This window comes from Aquarana catesbeiana, linkage group LG03 (genome assembly GCF_042186555.1).
Source record: "Aquarana catesbeiana isolate 2022-GZ linkage group LG03, ASM4218655v1, whole genome shotgun sequence".
In the NCBI taxonomy this organism is placed as follows: Eukaryota; Metazoa; Chordata; class Amphibia; order Anura; family Ranidae; genus Aquarana; species Aquarana catesbeiana.
Window position 1 is genome coordinate 171,045,999 of NC_133326.1, and position 27,650 is coordinate 171,073,648.

The window sequence follows — 27,650 nt, forward strand, 5'->3', positions numbered from 1 at the left end:
TAGTTACTATTTCATATGACTGTAGGTACTAATGCTATTATGGTGAAATTATTCTTTAACAGCCACCAACCTGATTAAATCTTTAGGGCTGGTTTGAATCTAATTAATTACTAAGGGAAAGTAACTTAATTTCTTTGTAATAACACGTTGATAGGCATATAATGTTCATTACTGTAATTCAATACGTACTTAGGAAGCCTCCTAAGTAACTTACAATGGTATAAGTTCTGCTGAGATCACGCACGTTCCCACACATTCAAATGGATTTACTTCTATTCAGGGATGGTGATGATGATTATTATTTTTATAAAAGAACAATATTAATGATATTAAATACACATGTAATTGTCAGCGTGTTATTTCCGGTACCTTTTATTAACTATACATGTTTTAACATTGACGTATCCAGAGTTCACAAAATGTATAATTAACCTTCACATATTAAAATGGGAAGAAAAGGTAATTGTGTTGTCCATAGCAACCAAGATTTCAGCTGTCATTTCTTGTATAGGTTAGAATGTGAAATCTTATAGCTAAAAGGATTGTTATGGACAGCACTTCCATTTTCCATTCCTCTGTTATACAGCAGCTCCATCTTTAATTAGAGTAGATGATTTTACAGATCTGTCCTTTGATTTTGTGCAGTGTATTTTGGAGCTAGTTCTTTTATAAGCTGAACATAATCTGTTTTCTCTATGCAGGCTACGCATGTCTCTCCCCAGCTGTCCAGTATCTTCTTTAACTCTGCCACCCTCAATTTAGCCAGGTCCACAGAATTTAGATCAATCTTCTTCTCTGTATCACAAAACACATACACAAAGAGAATATGTATGAGAAAGAGGTACACCATTACATAAATCCAGCATATTTCATTGAGCATTTTAAAAAACTATTTTATGAGCAGTATGGCGTAGTCCATATGAGCCCATCTGATTTCCATTTTGTTCAGTCTTATGATTGGTAGATGTACTGCATAGTTAGTTACCGTATTAAAAATTATGTAAATTATTTAAATTATTGCCAAAACACAAGTTTATAAAAAAAAAATACTATATATAAATATATATATATATAAATATATATATATATATATATATATATATATATATATATATATATATATATATATATATATATATACACATATATATATATATATATATATATATATATATATATATATATATATACACATATATATATATATCTATATAATACAGTACCATAAGGTAAGAATGCTTCCAGAAATGCGTGACTACCCTTTGGCTTCAAACCAGCATCAATTCTTACACTTGCACACTTTGTATGCACAAAGTCAGGGATTTTGTTAGATTAGAGTCAGGTGTATGAATAACCTATTATACCAAGAAGTTGCTAATGATCATCAATTTCATATGTAGGTTGAAACACATTTATTAACTGAAACATAAACAGCTGTGTCGAAGGCTTAAAACTGGGTGAGGAACAGCCAAACTCTGCTACTAAGGTGAGATTATGGAAGACAATTTCATGTCACATTGCATACATCATGCCGATACTGAGCACAGCAATGAGACACCATGTAGTTGTACTGCATCAGCAATTGTCTCTCCCAGGCAAAGATTTCAAAGCAGACTGGCGTTGCAAGATGTGCTGTTCAAGCTCTTTTGAAGAAGCACAAAGAGGGCAATGTTGAGGACTGTAGATGCAGTGGTTGGCCCAGGAAACATAATGCAGCAGATGAAAGACACATAATGCTTACTTCCCTTCGATATGGGGAGATGTCCAGCGGTACCATCAACACAGAACTGTCAGAAACCAGGGGGGCCCAGGTACACCAATCTACTGTCCGGGGAGGTCTGGCCAGAAATGGTATTCATGGAAGAATTGTGGCTGAAAAGCCATACCTCCGATGTGGAAACAAAGCTAAGTGACTCAACTATGCACAAAAACATAGAAATTAGGGTGCAGAAAAATGGCAGCAGGTGCTCTGGACTGATGAGTCAAAATGTTAAATACTGTGTCTGGCTGTAGCAGGAGGCATTTTGTTCAGGGCTGGAGAGTGGTATAATAACGAGTGTCTGTAGACAATAGTGAAGCATGGTGAAGGTTCCTTGCACATTTGGAGCTGCATTTTTGCAAATGGAGTTGGAGATTTGGTCAGGATCAATGGTAGCCTAAATGCTAAGAAATACAGGCAGACACTTATCTATCATGCCATGTCATCTGGGGGGCATGTGATGGGCCCCAGATTTATTCTGCAGCAGGATTTCTATTTCTGAAAGCATTCTTAATTTACAGCATTTTTTCACACCTGTCTAAAACTTTTGCACGATAATATATATATATATATATATATATATATATATATATATCAATCATAATTCATATGATGCATAGCATAAGCACATGGCTGTTCCAAAGTGGACCTTAACCCTATCTAAAAGAAATTCGGTTGATTTTTCAGATAAACTCTCTCCTGTCCTAATAACACCCTGTCAACAGCTAATAACACCCTGTCAATAGCTCTTCATGAGTCCTGACATCTGGGACAGTGTGTTGATGTCTACTATGTTCTTGGACCCATGAGAGCTCTGCGACTTAAATCCCTACTGTGTGCAGCGCCATCCTTACCCCCAGCGCATCCTGAACATTCCCATGAAGGGCCACTTCAGTGTGAATGAAGCAGGACTATAATTGAAAGAGTGCTTTCCATCAACATTGAAGATGCTATCATTTCATTATTTTCCCAAGAACTTGTGTCGCCCTCCCTTAGTTAAGCTGCTAGGTTAAATTTATTTTTTGGCTTCACTGTAATCAGTGGTGCAGCAGTTCTATGTTATTGCCTGTTCAAAGTTTCCTGAGCTTGGTGCTTGATTCTTCCCACCTGCCTCTGGAAGAAGCTTCCAAAGTATAGGGCAGGCAGATTCAAATAGCCATCACAAATATTTATCATGCTGCAGCCAATCCCTGAAAGGAGTCACGCAGAAGGTGGCTGGGTTGGTGATAAATGTTTTGGGCGCCTCTCCAGAGTGTTCTGTTCTCTTCAGGGAGGGTTCCAGTCTCCTGGGGGGTTTCTTCCTCTGAGATAGTCAGAGTAGACAAGAATCTGCAGTCTAGGCCTCAGCAGCTGCTGTGCTAAGGGCCTGGGAAGTTTGCTACAAGATTATATTTTGCTGGAGGGCACTGTCTTGAAGTTCTGGTCTGAAGAAGGATCTTGTTATCACCCTCACTAAGGATCTACCTGTTGATGTTGTGTGGCAGACAGCTCATGGGACACTGTGAGTAAAGACCTTGCTGGGGACTATTAGTTGTGCACAGGGCTGGGATAAGATGGAGGCAGAAAGGGAAAGAGCCCTACGCGCTAAACATTTCTTTGGGGGGGGGGGGGGGTGCAGGTGGAGTGCAGACTCAGTGATGATTAAAGTCCCATGGTTGAAGATGGACAGCAGTACAGAGATCACTGCTGAACTTATTTGTCAGGTGGAGTAATCTCTGCCTGCCAGATTGGGTGAGTTGGGTGAGTGTATGTTCAAGTGAGCAAAAACTTAACAAAATCAACAGGCATTGGAAGACCCTTCCAAACATTACTTGCTGACACATTAACAGTGTAATGTAGGGTTAACTCCTTGGGGAGTGTGGGTGATGGGTGCTGTGATTGGGGGGTGAAGGGGTTAAATAATTAACAATGCCATTAGCAATGTTCAGCACAAAGGGGTTAATGTACTGCCACTGGTCATTGATGTATTAGTGATCAGTGGCAATTAATTAACCCCTTTGTGCTGTATTTGTGGCACCAGTGTCAGTGTTATTTAACCAGCATGAATGGGTTAATAAACACTGCCTTTGGCCCCTAATGTTGCACAAAGGGTTTAATTAACACCGCCACTGCCCACCAATTGGGAGGGATGTTTGAAATAGCACTACCACTGACCATCAGTGGAGAAAGTTTAAAGTTGAATTCCAGTTTAAGCCTAACTAGCCTTTAAAATGCCCTTCCACCTTCTACCCCTATGCTGACTTAAACTATATTCAGGCTGCTCCAGTCTGGTCACGTGATCACCCCTGTGTCAGCCAACTGCATATGCGGTGGAGAAAAGTGAGTGCCAATAATGGCTGGAATATGGGAACCTATAGGTGATGTCACTGCTCCAGGCTTTAGCAAAACTGTTATTGAGCGCTCTCTCCTCTCCACTCCAGCCACCGTTGGCTGACACAGGGGATCATGTGACCGGACTGGAAAGGCTTGAAAATAGGTAAATATACACATCTTTTTTAAACAGGTTAGTCAGTAAAGGTGTTAGAATGGGGTAGAGGGCATTTTAAGGCTAGTTAGGTTTAAGCTGGAATTAATTCCACTTTAACAGGCTATGAATAAAGGGGGTTTAAATAGCATACCACCATTGACCACCTATTCTGGGAGTTATTATTGCTACTATTGGCACCAATTCTGGGGAATATTGTTGCAGAAACTGGTACTAATGCCGGGGGTTCATATGTAAACTGGCATCAATGCTGGGGATTATTGTTGCAGAAACTGACACAAATGCTGAAAGTTATTGCCAAAACTGGCACCAATGCTAGGGATTTATTTTGCAGAAACTGGCACCAATGCTGTGGGTTATTATTACAGAAACTGGTACAAATGCTGGGGATTATTATTGCGAAAACCGACATCAATGCGGAAACTGACACCAATGCTGGAGATTGTTATTGCAGAAACTGACACCAATGCTGGGGATTATTTAAATAGTTACATACATAGTTACATAGTTGGTGAGGTTGAAAAAAAGCATCAGTCCATCCAGTTCAACCGATGATGTGTGTGTGTGTTTATGTCAATAGTACATCGTATACCCCTGTATGTTGTGGTCGTTAAGGTGCCCATCTAATAGTTTTTTTAAACTATCGACGTTCCCCGCTGATACCACTGTTTGTGGAAGAGAATTCCACATCCTTACCGCTCTGACAGTAAAGAACCCTCTACGCAGTTTATGATTAAGCTGCTTCTCTTCCAACTTTAGTGAATGGCTGCGTGTCTTTTTAAATTCCCTTTCACTAAATCGTTTTTTCCCTATACAATTATTATCGTGAAACTGGAACAAATGCTGGAAGCTATTATTGCTGCTACTGACACCAACGCTAGGGATTCTTATTGTGGATACTGACACCAATGCTGGGGGTTATTATTGTAGAAACTGGCACAAATACTGTGGTATATTATTGCTTAGACTGGCACTGGGGATGTTATTATTGTGTAAACTGGCACCGGTGTTGGGGGTCATTATTGTTTAACCACTTCCCTACCCGCGTATTGTAATATGACGTCCACAGATGGGATCTCCCATCCTGGGTGGACGTCATATGACGGCCTGGGCTTCCCGGCCGCCTAGGGGGCGCGCGCACGCCGCCGGGGGAGCAGTGCCCGCCGCGTTGCTTGGGACCCGGTGCGTGTGCACGGCGGCCGTGATGTCTGCCGGGCACCCGCGATTGCACGTTAACCGGGCTGGACCGTGGATCTGTGTGTGTAAACACACAGATCCATGTCCTGTCAGTTGAGAGGAGAGCGATCTGTGTTCCCAGAACAGCGGAACACTGATCGGTCTCCTCCCCTTGTACGTCCCCTCCCCCTACAGTTAGAATCATTCCCTAGGAAACATATTTAACCCCTCGTGTCCCCCTAGTGGTTAACCCCTTCCCTGCCTGTCACATTTATACAGTAATCAATGCAATTTTATAGCATTGATCGCTGTATAAATGTGAATGGTCCCAAAAATGTGTCAAAAGTGTCCGATGTGTCCGCCATAATGTCGCAGTCATGAAATAAAATCGCGATCGCCGCTATTACTAGTAAAAAAAATAAATAAATATTTTTTTTTAAAAAATGCCATATATCTATCCCGTATTTTGTAGACGCTATAACTTTTGCGCAAACCAATCAATATACGCTTATTACGATTTTTTTTTTATCAAAAATATGTAGAAGAATACGTATCGGCCAAAACTGAGGAAAAAATTAGTTTTTTTTCAAAAAAATTGGGATATTTATTATAGCAAAAAGTAAAAAATATTGTGTTTTTTCAAAATTGTCGCTCTTCTTTTGTTTATAGTGCAAAAAATAAAAACCGCAGAGGTGATCAAATACCACCAAAAGAAAGCTCTATTTGTGGGGAAAAAAGGACATTAATTTTTTTTGGGTACAACGTCGCACGACCGCGCAATTGTCGTTTAAAGTGCGACAGCGCTGAAAACTATAAATTGGCCTGGGAAGGAAGGGGGTGAAAATGCCCTGTATTGAACCGGTTAAACTGGCACTGATGCAGGGGGGAGGTTAATATTGCTGCTACTGACATTAATGCTTGGGTTTACTATTGTGTAAATTGTTTGCATAATTGTTTTGCATAATTTTACATTATTTTATTTTATGTCACTTTTACATTAGATTAGTTGCTAGAAGGTGCCCAGTGTGTCTCTGAGATCTCTCTGCCTCTGCTTAAAGCAGACCTTGCACCAAAAATGTAAGGTTTTTTTTATTGTTGCCCCCTTCCCCATGTCAAAAAGCTTAATTTTTTTTTTAATGTAGGAAAAAGCATTTATGACATCAGGCTGATCTTTATTATGCTGGCCACACATTACAATTGAATTCGTTTTCTTGTTTAGACTGACCAAAAGTAGGAAGAAACTTAATAAAATATGCCTGTTCACTGGCAGGGCAGTACATTTTTGGCCACACTCACCATTTGGTGTGCTGCTATTTTCTCCACCCACTGCTCTGCCCTGCTCCACCCACATTAAAAGTGGCCATGGTGAGTAGGGTGTCCCCGGATTTCAGTTTGAAAATCTGGTCACCTAAATCTAAGGCGTGATCTTATGATATGACAAAATAAGTGCAATAATGACTTTACTTATCCAATACATACCATATTTCAGCTCGCAGATCTGAATGTCTATCCTCTTCAGTTTCTCACAGATTTTGGATACTGGCACATGAGCACTCATAGGACGAGTAACTTCACTTACAATTTTTGTAGCTGCATCACTTGTGGCCCCTAAATAGTAACACTAAAAAAAACAAAGTTTTATATTAATCTTGTGAAATGTCAGTACTGACATAAATACAGTAAAACGAGTCTGTTTTTTTTTTTCACAGGAAAACTAGTCAGTTTAAAGAGTATGCTGTTGTAAGTAAAGGAAGCATGTAAAGAAAGGCAGCAGTTTAAAGTGGTTGTAAACCTCAGACATGAAAAATGAACAAAGCGCATCCCACTTTAGTGTGTACTAACCTGAATCCAAAGCCAAGTCTGGCTCCTCTCTGATTTATCCTCTCTCTGCTATCTGCATGACTCACTCAAATAGATTAATGCCTTGTACACACGATCCGAAAATCGGACGACAGATTGTCCGACTTTTTTCACTTAATAGTCGCAAGTAGGAATTGAATAGGTTACTAAAGTCACGAAAATTCTCGTACGACAGAAAAAAAAAATCGGAAGTGATGTCATGTGTTGTAATGTATGTGTATTGTATTTTCGGAGGACAACTGTACTGACTAAAAGAAAATCGTACGATCTGGTATCGTATGAGGACATTTTTCGTGCTTGTCCGATTAAATAATATCGGATGAACTGTCGTGATCGGCTCTCGAAAGCTCTGTACTAAGGATCCAATTATCGTACGATCGCTTCGAAAACTGTATTTTTCGTCCGATTTTCGAATCGTGTGTACGGGCCACAGGCCATAACCCCAGCCTTCAGGAATATGGCCTGTCCCCCCTCCAGCACACAGCAGATGACTCATCATAGCTCCCAACTGTCCCTGATTTTAAGGGACTGTCCCTGATTTGGAGCAATGTCCCTTTGTCCCTCATTCCTCCTCATTTGTCCCTCATTTTGGTCTGATCTATATAGTTGTATATAAAATGCTCTTTTTCTATTTCAAAAAGTGTTTGTCTTTCATCCAAATTCTAAATTGCTGCATTTGTAAATTTTAAAAGCCAATATAAAGGAATAGTAGTGGTTAAAAAAGCCCTTGTGGATTTAATTAAACTTTTTTTTCTTGGTTAATTCTCCTTTAAGGGGGTGTGGCAGGGGGCGTGTCCTATGTCAACATACATTTGCTAGTAGGTGTCCCTCATTCCCATCTCAAAATGTTGGGAGGTATGCTCATACCCTCAGCTCTATGTTTCTCAGAGCCTATGAAGAGGGGGGCATCACTTTCCTTCAATCAGCTCTCAGATTACACTCAGCTCCATGCTCTAGCTCTGCAGTGTGTGTGACATTAGATCCCCGCCCCCTTCTTTCTGCTGCTGAGAAAAATCTATTTATCTATGTGTTGTAGAAGGCTGGACAGGTCAGATGGCTGGAGATAAACAGGTACAGCTTATGTCTGAGGATTTCTTTCATCTCTGTGTATCACCTGAGGCCAGTCACTTCACTGGGTATATGTAAGGGTATTTTGCCTTAACTCAGTGAGTTAAATGTATATTTAAAGGGAAGCTTCAGTTCTGTCAGCAAAAAAATAAAAAAAATGACTACATATAATTGCTAGATAGCAATAATAGATATGTGACAGGCAATAGACTGGATATGATGTCGCAGCTCAGCCTCTATGCATTTTGCACGTAGCGCGTCTTTAGGAAGCTTTCTTTAAAAGTGCACAGGCTACTTTGTCAGCCATATACATCTGGTGAGTGCACACTTCACATGGAGAAAGCTTTTATTAACCCACTGAGAAGAAATAGTCACCATATACGTTTTCAAACGAGCACAGTGGATTGGGACTACTTTTAGACTTGCATTGGGTTAATCATTTATGAATATAGATGCGATAATTGGTTCGTTAGTGAGAAACTAGCACCTGATTTTTTGCTATATCTTGTACTATTGGTGTTTGTACACTTAAAGTCCCAACTGGTTCTATTAGATTGTATATTTAAAGAGGAACTGCAGTCTGCTCACATCATTTATAATTAAAGCATCTTTGCCATTCTGAAGCTTCCCTCCAACCACTTTGCATATTATTTTATATATATAATCATTCTGTAGATGCCAAATATGCTGCAGAAATCTTCCACCACTAAGTCTGGCTTCAACCATTTTAACTGTGGGCAGCTGAAGCTGCTGCCTGTTCACTTCCTGGATTTACACAGACACACGGAGGCACATCTCCAGCTCTGCAGCTCTCATTGGCCCTCTTATGACTCACCCCCCCCTCCCTTCCTGGCAAACTCTCACGAGAGTGAGAGAGAGAGCTATGCATGATGTCATAAGCCTAGGCTTTTTTCCATACAAGAAACAGGAAGTGGGTTGTATAAGGTATTTACTTGCAGAAAATTTACTATCCAAAGTTAAAACAACAAGGGCAGAAGATTTAATAGATGGAAAGTTGAAAAAATTACTGAAGGTCCGCTTTAAGATATTTGCAACATCCAGGGAAGCGTCTTTACAGTGTTTGATATATATTTGCTGCACAAGCCAGATTACCTGTTTCAATCTCCAGTCAGCTATAGTCTCTAAAATTGACAGATATTTAACTTTTTTCTTACTGAAACCATGACAGCAATGTTCTTTCCCCAGAAATATGCACAGTGATAGGCCAATAGTGAGGCTCAGGAAAGGGGGCAGGACCCGACACAAAGTGGCTGTTGTTTGCATATCAGATTTTTGAGCTTTTTTTGGGTCCTCACCAGGGCTTTTTTTCAGCGGGAACGCGGGGGAACGCAGTTCCGGCACCTCAAGAACTCAATTAACAGCAAGGGGTGCTGAGGTCTATTGATGCTGGCTGCTGGGGGATCTATTTTTTCTGGAGGGAATCTATTTTTGCAGAGGAAGGGGATCTATTGTTGCTGTGGAGGGATCTATTGTTGCTTGTGGGGATCTATTGTTGCTGGGGTGGGTCTTATGTTGCCAGGCGGTTAATCGTTGCTGGGACGGATCTACTGTGGAGGGAGGGTTTTTTGTTGCTGCCTGCTGGAAGTTCTATTGATGTTGGCTGCTGGGGAATCTATTGTTGCTAAAGGGGATCTATTTTTTCAGGGGGATCTATTGTTTCTGGGGAGGTCTTCTGTGGCTCAGTGGGGCTTTTTGTTGCTGGGGGTGGGTCTTGTGCAGGGTTTCAATCGTTGCTGGGAGGGGTGTACTGTTGAGAGAGAGGTCTAAGGCTGCTGGAGGGTCTATTGATAGGAGTCCACTGTTACTGGGGTGGATCTATTTTCACTGGGGTGTCCATTGTTACATCTATTTTACTGCCTTTCTTGTTATCATTACCAATTCCATACAAAATACTTAGCACCACAAAATGTTACTTGGTTCTGTATTCTCTAAAAGGAATGGTGCTCGGAGGTGGATAGGGGGCAGAGTCAAGGGGTGACTCAGAAGGGAGGCGTTCCTGTTCCTTTTCTCTGAGAAAAAAAGCCCTGGTCCTCACCAAGAAAAGGAATCTTGCCTTGAGATAACCGTATTCATCATAAGAGGTTGCCATCTTGTCCAACTACTATCTTTGTCTATGGCATTTAGTGTCAGGCTCAGTGAGTGATGCACCAGATAGCAGAAGCATGTATGATGACTGTAAGCAGCAAAGATCAACAAAGGAACCACACGGCACCACATTTTCACAGTTGGTATGATTTTAAACTGTTATACTGTTTCCTCATACTTCATCCAAAAAGAATGTGAATAGAGATCTTCCCAAATTCATGGCCTACAAAAAAAAAAATACTTACCTTACGTTCACACCTATGCGTTTTTTAGTGTGTTTTTCAAGTTTGCAGAAACGCACTACATGTACCATGGTTTCCTATGGTACACATCTATGCGTTTTGCAGCCAGCGCATTTTTGGAAAGGGTCGGGGACTTTTTTCCCACAATTTGCGACTAATAGACTTCAATGGAGCTGCACAGAAATGCAAGTAATGCATTTTTGATGCAATTTTTTATGTGTTTTGCTGTTCTTATTTTACCACTGTATATAGCTGGTTGCTAAGCACGGGGACGGGAAGCCGGCCGCTGTGTCCTCAGCAACTGATGAGTCATCAGCTGTCAGAGGAGTTCCCCGCTGAAAGCTAAAATGTAAAAAAAAAAAAAATTTGCCGGTAAAAAAATTTGCAAAAAAAACAGCGTGGGGTTTCCCCCCGGTCCATACCAGGCCCTTTAGGTCTAGTATGAATTTGGAGGGGACCCCCATGCCAAAATTGGCGTGGGGGCCCCCCAAAATCCATACCAGACCCTTATCCGAGCATGCGCTTGGCACAAGGGACGGGCTTTCCGGGTGATGTCATTAGATGGCCAAGCCCCATTGCTATATAAGAGTCGGCAGAGAGCGGGCGTCAACAAAATAGATGAAGACATCAATAGAACAAGAGCGGGAAGAGACAGCTTGATGAGAAGATGGTGGGAAGAGACGGCGGGAAGGAGAAGACAGCGGAAAGAGACAGCCAGAGAAGACAGATCTATTAATAAAGGAATTGTCAAAAACCGGCTCTTGTGTTTTTATTACATGTCACTCCTTTTTAGGTGAATGAGTAGGTGTACGATGTACCCAATACCCATTCACATAGGGGGGGGCCGGGATCTGGGGGCCCCCTTCTTAAAGGGGGGCTTCCAGACTCTGATAAGCCCCCCCACTGCAAACCTCAACAACCACTGGCTAGGGTTGTCGGGAAGAGGCCCTTGTCCTCATCAACATGGGGGCGAGGTGCTTTAGGGGGGAGGTGCAGAGCCCCCCCTGCCCCAAAACACCCACCCCCCCATGTTGAGGGCATGCGGCCTGGTATGGTTCAGGAGGGGGGCCGCTCGCTCGTCCCCTCCCTTTCCTGACCTGCCGGGCTGCATGCTCGAATAAGGGTCTGGTATGGATTTTGGGGGGGACCCCACGCCATCTTTTTATAAATTTTGCCGTGGGGGTCCCCTCCGAATCCATACTAGATGTGAGGGGCCTGGTATGGACCTTGGGGGGAACCCCACGACGTTTTTTTCACAATTTTTTTTCACGGCAAATTTGTATTTATTTATTATATTAAGCTTTCAGCGGGGAGCCCCGCTGACAGCTGATGACTCATCGGTTGCTAAGGACGTGGCGGTCGACTTCCTGCCCCCCTCCTTAGCAACCAGCTATATACAGTGTGTTTTACAGTGTGTTTAACCAGTTGCCGCCCGCCCACCGTCATATGACGGTGGGGTGGTGCAGCTCTTGTTCTGGGCCGCCGCCATATGATGGCGGCACAGAACGGTGCGACACCTATCTGTGTAAAGAGCCGCGTCCGCGGCTCTTTAACCATGTGATCGGCTGTGACCAATCACAGCTGGTCACATGTAAACAAGGAGATGCCGGTAATCAGCTCTCCTCGCCTCACACTGACAGAGTGCAAGAAGAGGAGAGCCGATCAGCAGCATCTCCTCACAGGGGGACAGCTAGGGAAGTAATCAGGGCACTGATCATCAGTGCCCTGATTACAAGATATAAATAAAGTTCCACAAATAAATAAAATGCCATGCCCACCAATGCCAGCATACAGTGCCCACCAATGCCAGTGATCAGAGCCCACCAGTGGCAACAATCAGTGCCCACACTGCTCACAAGTGCCACAAATCAGTGCCCATTAGCCATGCCAGTCAGTGCTGGCAATTTGTGCCGCCTATCAGTGCTGCCCATCATTGCCCATCACTGCTGTCCATCACTGCCCATCAGTGTCGCCCATCAGTACCACCCATCAATGCCCATCAGTGCCCATCTGTACGGCCTATCCATGCCGCCTATCCGTGCACACCAGTGCCACCTCTCAGTTCAAAAGGGAAAAGCCGCTCTGATAAGCCTCCTAATTTCTTGAAGAGCTCCCGCCCTACCACACAGTGCTGGGTGCTGGCTAATCTGTGGAAGGAGAAAAATCCTGGACCGCTGCACTCCATGCAAAAACATTAACTTTATTGAAAAATTGCGATAAAATCCAAAATAGCAAACAAAACAAAAAGTGGACACAGCGTTTGTAAAATAACTAACGCGTTTCACATTCAAAGATGCTTACTCATAGCATAGAGTTTGCCACCTCTCAGTGCCCCCCACTGCCGCCTATCAGTGCCCACCAGTGCCGCCTATTAGTGCCCATCAGTGCCACCTAACAGTGCCCATCAGTGCTGCCTATCAGTGCTCATCAATGCCACATATCAGTGCCACCTATCAGTGCCCATAAGTGTGGCATATTAGTGCCTCCCCATCAGTGCCACCTCATCAGTGCCCATAAGTGCCGCCTCATCAGTGCCCATAAATGCCACCTCATCAATGCCCACCAGTTCAGCCTATCAGTGCCCATCAGTGCCACCTCATCAGCGCATATCAGTGAAGGCGAAAAATTACTTAGTTACAAAATTTACTGACAGAAAAAAGTAAAAAAAACTATTTTTTTTCAAAATGTTGGTCTTTTTTTTCTGTAAAAAATAAAAAACTCAGCAGTGATTACATACCAGCAAAAGAAATTTGTGTGAAGAAAAAAATGTATTTGAGTACAGTGTAGTATGACCACGCAATTGTCATTCAAAGTGCGACAGCGCTGAAAGCTGAAAAATGGCTTGGGCAGGAAGGGGGTGTTCGTGCCTGGTAGGCAAGTGGTTAAAGAGAGAGAAAAAAAAACGCAAAACGCAAAATGCTTGAACATTGCACGCAAAAACGCATAATAAACACTGGTTTAAAAACGCAAAATGCACTGAAAAACGTGCCTGGAAAACGCATCAAGCACAGACGCATAGATGTGAACCTGGACCGAACGTTTTAAAATAATGGTTGATAGCACATTTACTGTTGGTTGTTGAGGCTCGAGTCTACTAATCTTGGCGTACTTTTTTCTCCATATCAAGTGTCTTATCATTCGATTAATTTTGTGAATGTCCTTTGAGTTTAGATATATAGGTGTTCTATTAAGCAAAGCAAATGAAGGAAGGCGATCATTTTGATCAAAGAAACTCCATGATAGCAAAGAGTAAAGTTGGATCATGTTGTGAATTCTTTTTGAATGTGCTTGAGTGCAGGGGATATGTTTTTGGCATAAAGACAGTTTGTGTTCTTAGAGACTTTAAAGCAAAGAAATTTTATAACTTTCTAATTTTTAGCCCAACGGGTATAATCATCTCTATGGTGGCTTGTGAGTAGAGTGTAAATAGAATGCAGCAGATTTATAAAAAATGATATTTGGTTCCAAATTGAGTTATTAAGTGGATAATGTGAGGAAGGGCTTGTTTTGGGTTGGAGATAATTAGCAGTATGTCATCTACAGAAGCAGTTAGTTTGAGATTATTTCTCCCACTTGCAGGCAATGAAAACTTCAGCCCTGGCCGCATTCCTGACCCAGAACAATCATGGACTCACCTCCTTCAAACAACTACAGTAATGAACTCAAAAAAACCCACAAATGTTATCTTTTTCCAGAACTAACACAAAAGTTTCCAGCTATTTCCCCAGACATCTACACATTCCTTCAAGCTAAATCATACATCACACAATTCATTTCAAAACTTTCACATGACACTATTAACACCCAATGTCTCACAGAAAGCAGTCTCACATTATTACCTCTTCCTCACAGAAGATCATTCCAAATGCACTAACATCTTGTCAAAATGGCTAACATACTTTCCCCAAATGAACATAACCATACTTTTGAACACATAGGGGTCGATTTACTGAAGGCAAATACACTTTGTAAGGGAATTTGTACTCTGCAAGGCAATCTTCCCTTAGCTTAGTGAATGTGGTTACAAATCACTTTGCAATGAATACCCAATCATGCACAAGGAAATTAAAAAACAGTATTTTGTTTACATATGACTGGATGATAGAAGTCAGCAGAGCTTTACCTCATTAAAGTGGTTCTTAAGCCAAGATATTTTTTACCTTAAAGCGAAGGAAAAATTAAAAGTCAGCAGCTACAAATACTGCAGCTGCTGACTTTTAATATATGGACACTTAGCTGTCCATCTTCGGACCGGCTGTCGGGTGTAGCCGCTGCCATTCCTGGTAAGGGAACCCGGCAGTGAAGCCTTTCGCCTTCACAGCCGGTTCCCTATTGGGCATGCTTTCTTATTGGCTTGGTGGCGGAGGAAGGAGGAGGGGGGCCGAACTTCCAATCTGCGCCGTCTTCGGAAGTGGGGAAGGGGACCTGTCAAAAACAGGTCCCCTTTCCCCCCTGAAAGGTGCCAAATGTGGCAACGGAGGGGAGGAGGAGACGAATACGTTGAAGTTCCACTTCTGGGTAGAACTCCACTTTAATGCAATGCATTAAGGTAAAAAAAAGTCCCGGTAGCAGTATGCCCCCTCACCCCCTTAATACTTACCCTCACTTGATCCAGCGCTGTGCCCGTCTGTAGCAGCTCTCTTCCCTCTCCTTGCATTCAGAGAATAGAGAGGCAGCAGCTAGAACCATTGGCTCCTCCTCAGCCCTAACTTCTCATGTGTTTCAATTGGGAAAATCAGTCTTTGTCAAGGAAAGGCTGGATACAAGCAGAACATCCCATTAAAAGCACTCTCCCACTTAAAGTGTTAAAAAAACCCACAACAGTAATATCAGTCAGTATATGCAGTAAAGCATGCTTGTTATACTCACTGTGGAAGCTAAGGGTTTAATTCAGTGCATTGTGTAAAAAGGCTGTTTGATCCTGTTTTCTCTGATCCTCCCCTTCTTTTACTGTCCCCGATCCATCTTCTGATAGAACAGAGCCTTGGGGGCACTCTGCACATGCTCAGTTTGGTGTGTATTGATAGAGAGGTTTTTTTTTGTTTCCTTGGGAGAGTGCATGTGATCAGCACAGGGCCAATCAGCACTGTCCAGACAGAGGGTCAGGGGTCCTGCAGCCTCATAGGACAATCAGGGGAAAATGAAAACTCTTCCTACAAGCTTTAACCAGACACTGACTGCTCTAACTGCTGATGAGAAAATTTATTTAGTAGTTTATATTTACTAGAATTATTGCATTTCCATGTTCTGAGTTCTGTGGGAGACCAGCTATAATAAATGCAGGGTCCTGGATTTAGTCACACTTAAATTAACACCTTATCATCTTGACTAATTTTGCTAAAAACATCACTATCCAATAAATTACTTCAGATATCAATAGATAATATTTATGACCATAATGAAAGAAATAGAGAAATGAATAAAAACAACTTTATTAATTTGATCTAAAATGATGCACCATAAATTAAAGTAAATAAATAACTCAAATACATACAGCTTGATACCCATATTTAACCCTGCAGAAAGAATCGTATTTCCTCCAAGTCAATCGCGTTTTACAGCTTCTATTCCCCAAAAACTTGTACCTTTAAAATACTTGTTGTAAAACTCATTGTAGTTTTTCAGCAGAAAATGCTTATTCCCTTGCAGGATCCCACAGAAATGTTTTCTCATGTAAAGTTTTGATTCTTGTTTCGTTCTGCCTATAAACAGTTTCTGTCATGGACATTTTAATCACATAAACATATTTGCCAACTGTCCTAAATTTGGCAGAACAGTCATGCTACTTAGTAAGCTGCCCCAGCTATGTTTCCCTACACAAGAACAAACGGGGTGCTGGCTTCAAATTTTCTAAGAGTCACTGAAATTGTCACCAGGCACACTAGCTTCCATTTGGCAACACTCCACAAAACAGGAAAAATGTATGGGACCAAGAGTTGATAATCCACAGACATACAATCCAATGAAAGCGCCAAACATCCAAGAGTACAATTTAATGATAAAATTGATAAATTGCAGAATAGAACTAATGCGTTTCAGGTGCCAAACACACTTTCCCTTCATCAGGACTACAAAACAAGTACAAATACGAAGGTCATAAATGAAAAGATAAAAAGTCATAAATATAAAAGACAATAATGTGAGTATTATCGTCTTTTACATTACAAACTCATTACAAATCCATACTGGTATGGACCAATGTAACTATATAAAAAATACCATATATTAGCCCTCAAAATTTCCACTCGCTTGCTCGCATTTGGTGAGTGGAAATAAGCTGTGTGGAGCCACACTGAAGGGGGGGCAAGCGCCACCGGGGAATGGGAGCTGATTCTCTTCCCAGCGATCGGCCAGGAAACTGTGGGGAAGGGAGAGGAGAGCTGGCCGGATCACACAGAGAGGAGAACTCCTTCTGTTGACACAGCTTGGATCTGAAACGCTGGCTGCTGCCAAAGTCCTGCCTCCTGGACCAGCTCCTAGGATAGACAGCACACTGGTCAAAGGAAATTGAAGTAGTTTGATGTCTATCATAGGAGCCGGTCCAGGAGGCCGGACTTTGTTTGACAGCGGCCGGCGTTTCAGATCCAAGCTGTGTCACTGCGGGAGATCCTCTCTCTGTGATCCGGCCGGCTCTCCTCCCGATTCCTCCCTGTGATCCCCGTGCAGTGATAGGCTGCATTAAAGGGTACTGATAGGCTGCACTTATGGGCACTGATGGGCACTGATAGGCACCGATATCCTTGGTGACGCCCTATGGGAGGGGCGAAACGAGACCTAAGATGTCACTTCCGCCCTCCGTGGAATGCATACCGAGACGCGGCGAACCCGGAAGAGCCTCGCCATTTTCCTATGCCCATTTTATGCTAAAATCTTGTAAGTGGATTCTTTTTATTGCGCAATTAAAATCTTTTACAGTACTTCACTATCAATACTCTTTTCTTCCATTTGAGCATGGGGGATATTTCGGTTGCTTAAGAGCAGCGTTGTGGAGACCTGAACAGGACGCCTTTGAGACCTGGTATTCCCAACACCAGATATATGCATATTTGCCCCCAGACTGAAAAGCTGTGGGTCCATTTCCTTTAGTGAGTGGGGATACAAGATAGAAGTGTGGCACACTGCACAGTATGTTTTCTTGAAGCACCTCGGCACTTTTTTTGAAGGATTTTGGAGCACGGAGCACTTTATATGGGAATTTTTTTGTAAGACTTTGGACTTTTTTCTTATGTGTTTTTACTGCTAATCACTATATTTACATTTTTTGACTGTAAGCGCTGTATTATTTATATTGCTTCATGAGTGGTTTAGCACTTTGTGTACAGCAGCTGTAGGGTTTGAATATATTTGGTTCACTTATTATTTTTCCAATTAGCGCGTATCTTCATACAATTGATAGGCACTGATAGGCTGCATTGATTGGAACTGTTGAGGCTGCACTCATGGGTACTGATGAGGCTGCATTGATGGGCACTGATAGCCTACACTGATGGGCACTGATAGGCTGCACTGATGGGCAATGATGAGGCTGCATTGATGGGCACTGATAGGCTGCATTGATTGGCACTGATGAGGCGGCACTGATGGGCACTGATGGGGCGGCACTGATGGACACTGATAAACTGCATTGATGAGGCTGCACTGGCATGCTGCACTGATGGGCACTGATATGCTGCACTGATGGGCACTGATAGGCTGCACTGATGGGCACTGATAGGCTGCACTGATGGGCACTTGTAAGGCTGCACTGATGGGCACTGATGCGGCTGCGCTGATAGGCACTGATGAGGCGGCACTGATGGGACGGCACTGATGAGGCAGCACTGGCATGCTACACTGATGGGCACTGATATGCTGCATTGATGGGCACTGATAGGCTGCACTGATGGGCACTGATAAAGTTGTTGTTGTTAATATTTATTTTTGTAACTTATATCTGCGTGAAACTTTTAACAGTGTCATTGTATGAGATATTTTTAGAGGGTGTGTTTAGGGGCAGAATTAGGGGCGGGAAAGGGTAGGGGTTGGGTAGGGCGACTGGTGGTGAGTAACACTTAAGGCCTGGCTAGTAGCTCAGAAATTTTGAGCCCTGCCATATATCGCCTAGAGTCCCACCCGCTGACTGGATAAAAAATAGTGGACAATATTCATATACAATCTTTAATGACTTAAGGATTTTGAATGTAAAAGATATGACCTAAGAACTTCAGCAAAGTTTTTAGGACATAATAACTCTTATGTCCAGCTCATCTCCCCTTGCTACTATTACCGACAATTAATGGCTGCTATTGAAATGACAGCCGGGAATTGTTTGTACACAGCAGAAGCGGCCATCAGAATGTTAATTTTTCTCCATCTTTTTGTCTAAAGATTAAAAAGAAAATAGCATAATTTTTGCAGGAAAATATTGCCAAATCAAACCAGATTGTTCCCACAAAACATCGTATGAATTATTTTAGTATTGTAAGCAATGGCAAAGCTATTGCTATATAAACAGAACCATAGTGGAAAGGTAGAAAATGCTCTGGTCCGTAAGGGTTTTACAGGTTTGCTACCTGAATAAAAAGAATAAAACAAACAATATTTTTCTATTTCTTTTTTAGTTCTAATCATAATATTTAAATCATAAGAGTTTTTCTCACCTGCAGTTAGAGTGTGCGTAAAGGCATTTTTTTTCTTAGTATTCGTTTCTTATTAGTATTTTTTATTAGTTTTTCTTTGAATAGAATGGGAAAGTTTTAGACCTTCTGTCAAGTTTTATTGCTGTCTGTATCCCTGCTGGGCAGATTCACCCTTTTTTTGTCCTGTGACCAATGTCACCAAGACAGAAAGTATAGAGAAATCCAACACTGTAGAGCTGTCATAAGAACAGGGGATAAAGGGGCATTTTCCAAGTAGGACAAATGTCTAAGATGGGAATTCCCCTCACTTTGATCTTGTCTTGGACAGGCAGTGAAGGGAAATCTGCCCAGCAGGACACAGAGAGCAAAAAGAATCCAATAGGGGTTTTAACACTTCTCTATTCTACCAAAAGAAAAACATTTGCTACCCATACATTTTCAGTCTTGTCCCTCCCCCAGACTATGACTGAACGGTGAAAGCCGAGAGGAGAAGCTGCACATTGACAAGGTAGTCTCGGAGCAAAAAAAAAAAATAGTTAATAGGGGAAACAAGTGTAAAAAGGGTTTTTTGCTTGGACCAAATGTTGTAATCACTTACCTTATTGGTGGTACATGGTGGTCCAAGAAGTGTGGTGTCCAGGAGGGGGTGGAGAGCTGCAGGTCCAGTTGGTGGGAGACGGATGAAGGAACTTCCCACCCTCCCTGTTTTCACGCTGGCTTTGATGTTGGTCATCACAGCAGCTCAGCGGTTGTGATCTTAAGAGGCTTAAAAATTCAGGGTAAGTCTAATGGTAGGGGACCCATCCATGGTATAAGTGTATCATATATAGTGAAATTAAATCTGCAATTAAGAAGCTTCTTGGAACGATACCTGAAGCTATAGTATATATTTAGGATAAACCACAATGCAGCAAGATAACAAATTACAAATTATAACACATCTCCGTGAAGGAAAAATATATAAAAAAAGAGTGAAAAGTTCAATACAATCAAAATCCAGATCGCATAAGAAACGCCACATTCAGTTCATGAAAAGCGGAATTGCAAGAAAAGATATGCGAGAAAGATAAGCCGTTCCTTGGGTGTATCACATCAAGGTGGAAAGGTGAAAGATGTAGGGACATGTTTCGTCATACGTGACGTCTTCTCCGGGGCACGTATGACGAAACATGTACTTTGTTTTATGCCGGCTTTTTAACATTTTTATTCTGGAATTTTGTATACAAGGCAATAAACTCCTTATGATTATTACTACACTATCTGAGTTTTTTTCCCCTTTTTTCTCCTTATCCATGGATCCTTTGTGTAACGAGTCTCCCTCCTGACGCTGAAGCAGAGATAATATCTTTGAGTGGGCGGTGCTTGTGAGCAGGACCAGGACATCGATATCCATCTGTCCCTGCAGAGGGTTATATCTGCAAGCTCGTATGACCTCGCTATATAGGGGGTCCAACAAGTTCGGTAAGGGTACACCCATTACTACTCTTCCGGAACTATCGGTGGCTTGGAAGTGTCACTACATCTTTCACCTTTCCACCTTGATGTGATACACCCAAGGAACGACTTATCTTTCTCACATATCTTTTCTTGCAATTCCGCTTTTCATGAACTGAATGTGGCGTTTCTTATGCGATCTGGATTTTGATTGTATCGAACTTTTCACTCTTTTTTTATATATTTTTCCTTCACGGAGATGTGTTATAATTTGTAATTTGTTATCTTGCTGCATTGTGGTTTATCCTAAATATATACTATAGTTTCAGGTATCGTTCCAAGAAGCTTCTTAATTGCAGATTTAATTTCACAATATATAATACACTTATGCTAGCGCACAATTTTTTGTTTATATATGGTTTTTTCACTTCACTGATATTTGAAGTATTTTGTTGCAGCTGCACTTTGCATTTTTAACATTTCATTTTATTTGCTGTTTTTGCTCATTAGCGCAGGTTTTCCTTATATAATTGTTTTGACCCATCCATGGTGTCGAGTCCTTGGGAGCATTCCCATTAACAGTGGCTTAACTGAGGATTTGGGACATGGAGGTCTCTGAAGATAGTTTGAATCTCTGGGATAGTTGGGATCTCTGAGCCGGAGTGATTCGGCTGGGGGCCTATGTACAATAAAATAGTCACGCAGATACAATATTTGAAAATGTGTTTAGTACCTTCAAAGATCAGCAGCCTGTTTGTTTTATGAGGTACGTTTTGATGTTTTTCGGTTATATATTTAATAAAAGGCTGCGATGCGCATTTTTCTCCACGTTTTGGTGTGGTCTGTTATTGGTGGGATTGTTGAGAAGGTTGGGTTCGGGTTGGCCTTGCAGGTAATGGTTATGAGTTGGGGATGTCTAATATACCTTAGTCAAGCTTTTCTCATTAACTGTTTGGAGTTCAGCTTTTAAACAAATGTTCCAGTTCCATTTATTTCTACATTTCTGTATTTCAATTATTTCTAGCCTACCCATATTAATCTGAATGATTGAAGTTTGTAGACTTACTTTGAGAAGATCCCCACACATTTACTTTCTTGAATTTTGAATTCTGTCCCATGCATTCACTATGCCCTGTGAGTAGGCATTGCTTTGTCACACATTTTACAGAGCCTGCCTTTTGAACTACAGAGGAGTTGAGAGCATGGGTTTTAGGAGACAGCCAGTACATAATTTTGGATTGTTGAAAACTACTGTTTGTGGTGCTATTGCAATGCTGATGTCATAAAGTTAAAGTGTGTGTTGTGACCATAAAACTCTCTTAAACTTTACTTTGCTGCATTTTTTTCCAGTTCAGTAACCCTAAATAAAAGTTAGAGGCAGCCTGGCAACTAGCATTTTAGATGAAGGCCATCAATGGCCGTCTATGTATTTCTTTCAGCACAAATTTCCTTAAGAATATGGGGAGTTAGTGAAAGCCATGTGGTTTGAGCCCATCCACACAACTGCACTATTAGCATATAAAGGGTCAATGAAGCCATTTTTAATCTGTTAGTAGACCTTTTTTTCTGGTCAAGTACCAATCTTATATGTTTATTTCTTTTTCAGATGTCTAACGGTTAAAGTTACTTGGAGAAAATAAATCACCAACAAAAGTGCAGTTTTTCCCGGTCAATGCAGTGTTTTATTTTCCCAGGTAATAAAAGATTAAACCTAATTGACCACTTTAGGCAAGGAACTAAAGTGACCAATTGTTACCAGTTTTCTTTTCTATTTTCATATAAAGGGTTGTTTTTCTTAAATTGGTTTTGTAATAAAACTTGTGGTAAGTTTTAATGCAATTTGTTTTCAGCAGTTTACAGCTATATTCAGGAAACACATTGTGAGTTATTATCGTAGTGTTTGTCAGGACTGGTGAATCTTGTTCAAAGCTCGGGACAAATATATGGGGGCAAATCTAGTTCAATTCTGACCATTTTTACAACTAATAGGCAAAAAAGGCTAGGGAAGCTGGGCACTGCAATGGGGAATATGTGAAACAAATTGAAAGAACAAAATGTCCATAATAATCCATGAATGCACTTAAATAAAACATCATTTAGCAGCCCCTTTACGACGTCCCTTGTGACAAAATGCACCGGGTGGAACCTAGCACTGACGTCATCATGCCCGCTCGGCCGAGTGGTGCAGTTATACATGCTTGTCTCCATTACTGTGCTTGTGAGTAGCTTTCATTTATGATAAAACAATATTCCTTTAAGTTACTATGCTATGGAATTCCTTTCTTTTTTCCTTTCTACTGGATATTATCTGACCAAACCTGGCTGAGGCTTTTATTGCATAAGTGTATTTGAAGATATCTCCGAGTACCCGGAAAATATTTTAAGTGAAATTAGACCTCTTAATTTAGGGTTCTATTTATCTGGTAAACTATTGAAGTGTTTGGTGCTGGTGAAACACTGAAGCTTGTTATTTAGGTGCACTCTCGGATTATTATGGACATTTTGTGTTTTCACTTAATGATCTGTTTCACATAATTTGATTTCCACTTGTGAATGTTTATTTGTCACTTATTTTAATTGTTCACAAAGTGATTACATATGCACTATTGATGCACTATTGTTTCACTTATAATGAGGTATTTATTTATTAAAGGACAGTGCAACTTTTTTGCCTTTATACTTTGTATTCAAATATTGTGTGAGTGCAGCTGTCTAATGTTCTACTGTACATCTAATAATTGCACTATGCCCAGTTTTCTATCTTTTATTGGGCAACAATTAAAGAGTGAAAATACACAAATATTTTTAAATTCAAGGGATGTCTTAAAGCTGAAAGTTAATGGATATTTTGCCTCCCTTGGTCCTTCCCACCCCCTTTCATTAAAACACATGACATTTTTAAATAAAAACCTTTCCATTTTTAAAACATGTGTTATTTTGAACCCAGTGATGTCATCACTTGGTCTCTGCATTTCACTATGCAATGCAGGCAAATCATGGCTGGTGGAAGGGACTGTATTCAGCTTCCTGAACACAGCAGACTGACTAGATAACATAAGAGAGAGAGAGAGAGAGAGAGAGAGAGAGAGGGAGAGAGAGACATCAGAGAATACAGAGAGAGAGCGACATCAGAGAATACAAAGAGAGACATCAGAGAATACAGAAAGAGAAATAGAGACATCAGAGAGAGATAGAGAGAGAGACATCGGAGAGTACAGAGAGACTCTGATTAGGTTGGACTGGAGGGGAATAGTGTGATAGTGTGCCCCTAAGGTTTGGTGCTATGCCACGCCTACAGATCAGCAGATTTCTAAGGGCTACAACTGAATAAGGTACACACAATGTGAATTAGGTTATAACAACATTAGCTACTAAACTGTGCAAAAGAATGGTGTTCTGTGGTTTTGGGCATACAACCACTTTAAAAGACCACAGCTGATATTGCAGTATAAAACTAACCAGCAGCAGAACATTTTTAATGAGGGAGAACTGAATGAAATTTACTAGAGAAAAAGAGTATAGACAGGTGTATTGCCCCTGCCCTGGCCTGGCTAGATTTAGTGTACTATGGATGAGTGGATATCTATTTATATTGGAATTATGAATATTTTTCCACCCCAGCCAATCCCTGGGAATCTAGCTCAGAAGCTATGGCTGGGGAGAGGGTAAATATCTGTGAGGATCTGGTCAGAGTCTAAATCTCCAGTGAGGCTTCCCCTATTAGTTGGAGGCCTGTGTGTGAGAAGTTGCTATTTTTGTTAGGCCCCAGCCTGTGTTATGGGCTTGGGGCTTGAAGAAGTGACACCTGATGAAGCAGGGCTAGAGAAGAAATTCCTCACTGAAGAGTGTTACAGGGTAGCTGGGCAGAAACTGCCACTTGGACATTGTGAGAAGGACCCATCGCCTCCAGATCTGGGTATTGTGGAACTTTCTGACTGGTTAGCTACCATATGGAGCTACAGTGAGACGGTGACTACTCTCACAGTTGTCACAATTTATTTGGCTCTCCCTTCATTATCAGTGTTGCTTTGTGGCTACTAAAGGGCATGTTGCTGCCATATTTTCATGAAGCTGTCCACAGAATGTTTTTCTTTTTGTGCCTTGGATGTCCCTCACCCTAAACCTTCCTCCCTGCATTTTGTCTTTGTTCTGAAATAAACAGTAAAAAGACCCTTGGACCAGAGCCTGAGTTCATCAGTAAGCTGCTGTGACAGGTAACAAGGTGGGCAGCCTTTGGACAGGTAAGGGGGCACCAGTTAATTTCCAGTTCTCCTTTGTGGGTTATTATTACAAAAGGTGTTTTACCACATGAATTAAGAGACCACAGATGACACAGAAGTGTTAAATTGGCTAGCAGCGGGACAATTTTTAATAGCAAGGCTGAGGCCTAAATTTACTGGAGACAAAGAGCAGAAGCGGGGGCTTTACTACAAGAATTAAAATACTGCAGAGGATAAAGGAGTGTAAAACTGGCCTGCAGCAAGACAGTTTTAATCAGGGATGACAGGCCAAAATTGACTAAAGACAATGAGTACTGGCAGGGGTTTTACTACAAGAATTAATAGACTGCAGATAATATAGCAGTGTAAGACTGGCCAGCAGCAGGACAATTATAATTAGCAAACCTAGGCCCAAATTCACTAGAGACAAAAAGCACAGGGTTATCAGTTTTTGAAATGGGAAGATTCAGAGCAAAAAAAAAAATGCTATGGACCAGACATCAGCTAAAAGTGACCTCTGACCTCAAATCAACCACAAAAAAATAAAGACAAAAAATCCTAATGCATTAAAAAAAGAAAAGAAGGCAGCAGAGGGGTGGCTTTCCCAAACAGCAACAACGTCAATCTGTCTTGTTAAAGGGGTTGTAAAGGTTCAGGGTTTTTAAAAAAACAAACATGTTGTACTTACCTCCGATGTGCAGTTGGTTTTGCACAGAGTGGCTCCGATCCTCCACTTCTGGGGTCCTTCAGCGGTGCTCCTGGCCGCTCCTCTTCTCGAATGCCCCATCAGAGAAGCGCTCTCCTTCATGGACACCTATTTGGGCGCGTTCATATGTCCTGCTTCTGCGTCTATTGACACAGAAAGCAGGACTCGGCCCCGCCCCCCACGTCATTGGATTTGATTGACATCAGCGGGAGCCAATGGCTGCGCTCCTATCAATCTATACAATCAGGACACGAGATACCGGCCTGGAGCTGGTGTGCTCGTTCCCATCATGGGAAACACAGGGATCAGGTAAGTATAACGGAGGCTCGGGGGGGCTGCTGAGTGACAGAAGGTTTTTCATAGAATGCATTAAGGTGAAAAAACACGAGGGTTTACAACCCCTTTAAGTTTGACAGCTTTCCCTATGCTCCTTGCAACAGCTCCCAATTGAATGGAACTAGGGCCTTTCTTGCCCCCTTTAAGCCTTCTTGTCATAGTTCAAAGGCCATGTAGCAGTGCATAATGTTTTTTCAAAAAGAAACTGATAATAGGAAGAGCATTTGGTTTTTAAATGAGAGATCTAGGTTTGGCAACTAAATTATTTACTTTTTTGAAATATTATATTATATTGGGAAAAATATTATCCCTATTTTAACAATGAATAATGCAGTCACATATAAGCACATATATGCAGAATATAATATATATATATATATATATATATATATATATATATATATGCAGAATTGTATAATTGTAAGTTGATTTATATTACATAGTTTATAGGGCCAGTTCACACCATAGAAATGCAGTCTGGATGCGTTCCAGATGCTTTTCTGCGCATTTTGGATGTGCATTTTCCCCCTCTTTTTTCTTAATCTTAAATAAGAACATGTGTTCCAGTGCGTTTTCAGTGCGTTCGAGTGCGTTTTTGATGCTTTTTACAGCGTTCCAGTACAGTCCATTGCAGGAAAAATGCAGCATGTGCTACTTTTGTGGTGTGAACTGGCCCTTAGTTTAATAAATTATGAGGTGTAGATACTGGCACTCAGAAAGGAAAATGATTTTGTTAGTAAGCTACCTGCTTTCTTTTTTTTTGCAAAATGGAACAAAAGTTTGCATATTCCACTACACATCAAAGTGCTTTGGACATGTTTTGTCACTTTGCCAAGTACACTTCGAAGCAAAGCTTTGCTGAAAGATTTGGCCACAGAAAAAAACATGTTGATTCTTACCAGGCGGTTCTCTTTTCCTGTAGCATCTCTACATGTGTTGAATAATTCTTTCTCTATGGCAGTCGGAGTAAATTCACATTTTTTTTCCAATAAAGACTGGTAAAATCTCTGCAGATACTCCTTACAAACTAAAGAAGGGAAAAAAGAAATGTGCTTAATTCAAAATCACATCATTTGTAGGACAGTCTCATAGGACTTCTCTAAGGCCTCACGCACACTGGACATTTTTGCAGCTGCTCCTAGGGGAGTGAGACATTTTGTTCCCCTACCTCTAAACTCCCCTGCATGTTAGCTTATGTGTCCATGCATACATAGGGGTTGATTTACTAAAGGTAAATAGACTGTTCACTCTGCAAGTGCAATTGCTCCAGAGCTTAGTAAATGAGGTAAGGCTTCACTTTGCAAAGAATACCCAATCACATGCTTGCACATGATTGGATGATGGAAGTCAGTACAGCTTCTGCTCATTTACTAAGCTCCTGAACAAACTGCACTTTGCAAAGTGCACAGTCTGGGGGTTATTTACTAAAACCAAAGAGTGCAAAATCTGGTGCAACGATACATAGCAACCAATCAGCTTCCAGGTTTTATTGTCAAAGCTTAATGGAACAAGCTGAAGTTAGAAGCTGATTGGCTACCATGCAAAGCTGCACCAGATTCTGAGTGCACCAGTTTTAGTAAATCTACCCATCTATTTGCCTTTAGTAAATCAACCCCTATATGTACATGGACATATAGGCT

The 27,650-nt window shown here is 41.3% G+C and overlaps 1 protein-coding gene across 1 annotated transcript in view; it reads right to left on the reverse strand.

Annotated features, from left to right (window-relative positions):
• Window positions 1-367: 367 nt before the first annotated feature.
• CDNF (cerebral dopamine neurotrophic factor) overlaps window positions 368-27,650 on the reverse strand; it is a 68,616-nt gene continuing 41,333 nt past the window's right edge. Inside the window, exons 2-4 of the mRNA XM_073619526.1 lie at window positions 26,910-27,037; window positions 6,900-7,041; window positions 368-795 (exon numbers count right to left, since the gene is read on the reverse strand). Coding sequence (XP_073475627.1) covers window positions 617-795; window positions 6,900-7,041; window positions 26,910-27,037 — 449 coding nt within the window. The 3' untranslated portion in view covers window positions 368-616. The remainder of the gene's footprint in view (window positions 796-6,899; window positions 7,042-26,909; window positions 27,038-27,650) is intronic.